The 6,874-nt window shown below is 34.1% G+C and overlaps 1 protein-coding gene across 1 annotated transcript in view; it reads left to right on the top strand.

Annotated features, from left to right (window-relative positions):
* The window catches only part of LOC115430845 (retinal homeobox protein Rx3-like), a 13,008-nt gene extending 6,373 nt beyond the window's left edge, over window positions 1–6,635 (top strand). Inside the window, exon 3 of the mRNA XM_030151105.1 lies at window positions 5,728–6,635. Coding sequence (XP_030006965.1) covers window positions 5,728–6,189 — 462 coding nt within the window. The 3' untranslated portion in view covers window positions 6,190–6,635. The remainder of the gene's footprint in view (window positions 1–5,727) is intronic.
* The last annotated feature ends 239 nt before the right edge of the window (window positions 6,636–6,874 follow it).

Here is a 6,874-nt window from a genome sequence, read left to right as displayed (position 1 = left end):
TTAAAAATTGAAAAAAAAAAAAAATAAATAAATAATGAAAAAAAATTCTTATGAACCTATTTTTCATGAAGTTGCAAAAATGTCCACTCAGCTGGACACCACATGTTTAATTTTTGACGCACAGAAACATATATTTGCTGATAAATTGTGTGAAAACTATGGGGAGGGCTTGTGATTCTGGGGGTTTATGCTCAGGAGAGATCTACATAATGTTACCATTTCATGTCAAAAAAGATATGTAGTGTCTTAAAACTTTAATAAAGATATGTGTAAAAAAACAAACAAACAAACAAACAAACAAAAAAAACCCCCGAAAAGAACAACAAAAATCCATTAATATACAGAAGACCAGCTGTAGAATAGCTGTCCACTGTAGTGACCACTATGCATGAAAGGGTTAATGTTATTTTTTGCACTAAAACAAAGAAACAAATTTGAAGTTGTTAATTCAAGATTTTTTCCTTAATTCAAGCTTTTTTTTTTTTTTTTTTTTTTTTGCTTAATTCAATTCAAGACTGTGGAATTTTTGACTTTGCAAAAACATCCCAAGGGCCGGACTGGACCCTTTGGCGGGCCTATTTTGGCCCCCAGGCCGCATGTTTGACACCCCTGCTCTAATACTAGTTATTACTTTTTTTTTTTTTTATGTCAGGGATTGTACCTTTTAGGATTGCACTTTTTAATTTCATTATACAATAAAGATATATTCTATTCTATTCTATTCTATTCTATTCTATTCTATTCTATTACTCACTTCATGGAGATGATATGCAAAAAAAACCCCAACTTTTTGATTAAGACAACTTTTATTAATAGTCTTATAACAATTAACAATTGATTTACACTAAAACATGTTACTGCAGATCAGGTTTATCAAGAACAGCAAAGTTACAGTAATAGTGTGAATTGCAGTGTATGGGATGATGCATTAAGTGTCCACTGTGTTGGATGATATGGAACTAAAACAACAAAACCCATGATTTTAACAAGAGAAGAATAGCTGTCCACTGTAGTGTCCACTATGCATGAAAGGGTTAACAGTTTTCTTCAACAAATCGCTTTTTTTTTTGCATATAATCTCCATGAAGTGATTAATAACAGTATTAGAGTATGATAAAATGTGAGAAAACATCAGATTAGCTGCATTAAAAATATATTTATTTCATAGTTTTCACACAGTACATCACTTCCTGTTATTGTGTTTTAAATACATGTTTCTTTGCTTCAAAAATTAAACGCATAGTGTCCAGCTGAGTGGACATTTTTGTAACTCCATAAATAATAGGTTCATTAAAAAAAAAAAAAAAAAAAAAAAAATTCAATCACATTGTTTTTTTTTTTCATGCCTAAAGAGGAATAAAAACACTCAGGAAAAAAAAATAAAAAATCTTGACTAAGGTTCTTATAATTCGTGCATCAAAGGCTTAAAGTATAAAACATAAGAGAATTAAATCATTACATTAACTGACAGCTGAATTAATCTAATATGAATATAACTCACGTATAATTTACTTTATATCACAAATCAAGACTAAATCTATGAGACAGAAATCACATAAAAAACCACTTAACACTTACTATACTCAGTGGAATGGTCTTTATTTTTCATTAAAGATCTCCAAAATACAAGACAAATGATCACATTATGTTTTTGGAGCTTTTAGAATAACAGTGGATTTTAGGACTTATGTTTCACTTATTTGTTTGACTTTAATTCTGAAAATAAATCAAATTAGTTTTAAAAAGTCACACTGTGTCTAAAAACGTGTTAATATTGATGGAAATTAACTTCATTGATCCTATTAAAAAATCCACCTGGTTGTCCTTTAGTCCAATTAAAGTAGAAAAACAATAATAATAGTAGTTCTATTCTTTTACAGAACAGTACAAATATACACAGAGTCCAGGTCAGTGTATCATCTTGTGCCATCAGCTTTTTCTAATTGTTTGATGAATTGATTTTTTTCATCTTCTTGTTCTTCTAAACTTTATTGTCTGTTTATTTCCATGCTTTAACTCAGGGCTGTCAAACTCCTTTTAGTTCAGGGGCCACATTCAGCTAAATTTGATCTGAAGTGGGCCGAACCAGTACAATAACATAACATATATATAACAATATAACATAATAATATATCAATAATGTCAACTCCGAACTTTTGTCTATGTTTCAGAGCGAAAAAACTAAATTTACATTATGAAAAAGTTTACATCTACAAGCTATCCTTTCAAACAATGTGAAAAACATAAGCAAACTGAAAAAATAAGTGTAATTTTAACAATATTCGGCCTCGGTTTATCATTCACACATGTACATTATAACTTACAAATACACAAAACATTTAATAACAGACTTGTTAAAATTGTACTTACTTCTCTTAAGACATTTCAGGTTATTCATATTTGTTCAGGTTATTCACATTTTTTGCAAAATTATACATTGTTTTAGTGTAAATACATGAAAATATTTACATTTTGAAAGAGAAAAATTTGGAGTTGTCATTATTTCTATGATATTATGATTGTATTTTACTGGTCCTGCCCACTTGAGATTGAATTGGTCTGAATGTGGAACCTGAACTAAAAGGAGTGTTAAGATCTCAGTGTAATTTTTGCATTTCACTAATTCATCCCAGGAGCCGGACTGTAGTGATGTGACGTTCACGAACGAATCAAATCTTTTTAACGGCTCTTTGAAATGAACGATGGGGACTGAGTCTTTGTAAAGAGCCGTTCATTTTTTTTTTTTTTTTTAAGGAGGGAGTGTCTGATTGCCTGACAAATTTACCAACATACTGTTCTTGTTCTGAGAATTGAACTACAGTTCAGGTATTTAAGTAAATACAGTGATTAATCACTGTTGTGTTTTGTGCAATTTTTTCCCGTATGTTTACACACATTTATTGTTCTTGTTTTGAGGAGAATAAAATGTTATTTCATAGGAAAATGTTTTATTTTCTTCTTCATTTTTAGGCTACAGACTAGTCCACATAATGTACCGTGATGTTTTTGGTCCAATTCCAGCATTTGCCTACTGTCACCTCTCATGTCATGTATTTAGCCCACACATTTGAACTAACTATTCTTTTTTACGATAAGATCATATTTACTGCCAGTCTTTTGAACGGCTCTTTTCAGTGAATGGCTCCTGATTGAACGGCTCCCTTCAAAGAGCCAAGAGTCCCATCACTAATAGTTATTCAACCTAATATGTTAAAAATGAAAATTAGCTCAATGTCATTTGTAGTGATGTGACATTCACAAACGAATCGAATCTTTTGAACGGCTCTTTGAAATGAACGATGGGAACCGAGTCTTTGTAAAGAGCCGTTCATTTTTTTTTTTTTTTTTTTTTTTTTTTAAGGAGGGAGTGTCTGATTGCCTGTCAATTTACCAACATACTGTTCTTGTTCTGAGAATTGCACGACAGCTCAGGTATTTAAGTAAATACAGTGATTAATCACCGTTGTGTTTTGTGCAGTTTTTTCTGTATGTTTACACACATTTATTCTTCTTGTTTTGAGGAGAATAAAATGTTATTTCATGAGAAAATGTTTTATTTTCTTCTTCATTTTTAGGCTACAGACTAGTCCACATAATGTACCGTGATGTTTTTGGTCCAATTCCAGCATTTGCCTAATGTCACCTCTCATGTCATGTATTTAGCCCACACATTTGAACTAACTATTCTTTTTTACTGTAAGATAATATTTACTGCCGCACCAATTAAACACCTTTAAAATGTAATGTCAATCATCACATGTAGCCTATTCAGTCATTAAAACATTGGTGTTTCAAAATAATGCAAAAAACATAAAAGAGCCAGTCTTTTGAACGGCTCTTTTCAGTGAACGGCTCCTGATTGAACGGCTCCCTTCAAAGAGCCAAAAGTCCCATCACTAATAATTATTCAACCTAATATATTATGGCATGGATGAAAATTAGCTCAATGTCATTTGTAGTGATGTGACATTCACGAACGAATCGAATCTTTTGAACGGCTCTTTTCAATGAACGGCTCCTTTCAAAGAGCCAAAAGTCCCATCACTATTGATTTGAATGCAATTGCTATTTTAAGTACAACACACTAAATGCCAAGTTAATTTAACTTAAAATTTCTTGCAATGTCAATTGTTTTGTATAGTCACTAGATATAATATCATCAGTTCATTTTACTGAATTCCATGTTGCTTTAAATTTAAGTCTTTTGCAATATGAAGTGCTTTGTGTAAGTATTGAATCTAATATATTATAGCTTGAATGACAATTAGCTCAGTGTTATGTACCAGTACAGGAAATGCTTTAAATTTGACAAGGCATTAAAATTTCTATTGTATGAAATTAATTTTGGATGAACAGGAAACCTATTGTTGGGCCTGTGGCTTTGACTCATGGTGCACCTCCACACAAATACAAAAACAAACACACAAAGGTCTACAAACATTGCCGTACACACATTTAGTCCAAATTTAACACTAGCACCACAACCCTGCTGAACCCCTGCACAGAAAAAGAACACATTTTCAACAACATGCCCAATACCCACAATGCAATGCGGAGATAAAAAGGTGTGGTCATGACTAAAACTGAGTGATTTAAATCTATTCAACTTAAACTTTTTCGTACTTTCGACTATGTCTACAAATTAGTAGAATATACTTAACATTTTATAGTAATGTAATAAAACTGAAATCATTTAACCCTCTGGTATCCGGGTGCGCCTTTTAGGTACACTTTGCACTTCGTTTTTAAAAACTTCATATTATTTTTCACAATATAAATAAGGTTAGAATTCAAAAGTTGTTCATTTTTGCATGATCTTTAAAATTCTGGCCACGAACTAAAATGTGCACAGTGTAAACAAACGAAAATTACAAGACTAGCATCTGTCTCCCAAGTGTGCCTAAAACGCACTGTTTCTTCCATTTGATATGTATGATTAGGGCTGAAATTGATTTACAAAAATAAAATCAAATTACAGCGAAAAAATAAATTAATATATAATATTAAATAGTTTGATTTATAGGTGTGCATTTTACGCACACTTGGTGACAGATGCTAGTATTTTTGAACATTTGACCTAGCGTCAAAAATAATAATGTAAATTAACCAGTGTTGGAGTTAATCATTGACATATGCCAGGATGAAAAAATCAAATAATATGTGATCCACTTTTTATGTAGTATATTGAAATTTTTTTGTTTTTTTGCATCCAAAAAAATGGTTTGTTTACTTTACAAACACGGCATTTAAAGGGTTAAAAAATGTGGCAATTATTGAGTATTTGGTATTTTTATTTACGGCTCAAGTTGATGAAATAGAAAAAAAGTGTAAAAGAATTAAAAACAAACTGTATGAAATTTTTTTTGACATTATTCCACAAGTGTGCGAAAAAGGCACACTTGTCGCTTAGTAAGGGGATACCAGAGGGTTAAGTACGTTGTAATTAAAGCATTTTAGTAAATACAACTTCCGGGCTTACAGTGTATGTTATTATGATAGTATTTTACTGGTTCTGCCCACTTGAGATTGAATTGTTCTGAATGTGGAACCTGAACTAAAAGGATTGTTCATATCTTAGTGTAATTTTTTGCATTTCACAAATTCATCCCAAGGGCCGGACCGGACCCTTTGGCGGGCCAGATTTGGCCCCCGGGCCACATGTTTGTCATCTGTGCTTGAACTGATCCTTTCTAAACCCTCCAAATGTGCCGTTGTTTTGTGTTCCAGGTGTGGTTCCAGAACAGACGGGCTAAGTGGCGTCGTCAGGAGAAGCTGGAGGTGAGCTCCATCAAACTCCAGGACACGTCCTCCTGCTCCCCGTCCTCCCTGCTGTCCTTCAGCCGCTCCCCCAGCAGAGGCTCCCTGGGCGGGGGTCTGCAGCTGGACCCCTGGCTCAGCACCCCCATCACCACCTCCACCTCCCTGCAGTCGCTCCCTGGCTTCATCAGCGGCTCCCAGGGCCTCCCCGCCGCCTACACCCCTTCTCCTCCTCCTCCTCCTCCTCCGTCCATGTCGTCGTCCTTACCGGCCTCCTTCCTGGGACACCACAGCCCCCACCTGCCCCACATCGGCTCCATGTGCCCCCCGCCCGTGGCCTACCAGTGCTCGGCCGATCCCAGGAACTCCAGTATTGCCTCACTGAGGATGAAGGCCAAGGAACACATTCAGTCCATCGGGAAGTCGTGGTGATGCAGAAGGAGATCCGAACAAAAAGGACAGACGGGAATTTCTTCAGAAAAGGATGCTTCTTTTGACAAACTTAATTTTTCTACAGACGGATTGCTTTGGACTTTGAAGTAAAGGGTGCAAACTGCAACAAACATCTACAATCCAAAAGAAGTTGTCACCCTGACTGCAGAAGTGGCTGTAGAATGTGAACGTTTCTGCTGTTTTACTCCTCCATCTTCAGTTCAGCTCCTTAACTGTAGTCATCCTTTTCCACTGTTTTTTTTTTTATTTTTATCTTTTTTAACAAATTCAAGTAGAAAACTTCACTCTTTAATGGAGTATTCCTCATTGCAGTAAGTGTGGATTCATTCTTTTGTGCTAGATCCATGTTTTCATGATTAAAAAAATGTATGAAATGTGAATATTTTCTATACACAATAAACTTTATATGTCTAATCAATGAGCAAAATAATGAGGTTTTATCATTTTTCTAGCAGAGTACAAGTAGATGTGTGTGATCAGTGGTATTTACTGAAAGAAGCACAAAGGAAAAAAGGAAAAAAACAAAACAAAACACCACATTAAAGTGTTAATTTAACCTCCTCAGACCCAGCTTTGGGTTTTTTGTCCACATTTGTAGACAAGGGTTTCACAACTTTATACAAAAAAAAAAAAAAAAAAGAAAACTGTCCACCACAAAGGACAT

This window comes from Sphaeramia orbicularis, chromosome 12 (assembly GCF_902148855.1).
Source record: "Sphaeramia orbicularis chromosome 12, fSphaOr1.1, whole genome shotgun sequence".
In the NCBI taxonomy this organism is placed as follows: domain Eukaryota; kingdom Metazoa; phylum Chordata; class Actinopteri; order Kurtiformes; family Apogonidae; genus Sphaeramia; species Sphaeramia orbicularis.
The sequence above is the reverse complement of the archived record's forward strand: the minus strand, read 5'-3'. Positions and strand labels throughout refer to the sequence as shown.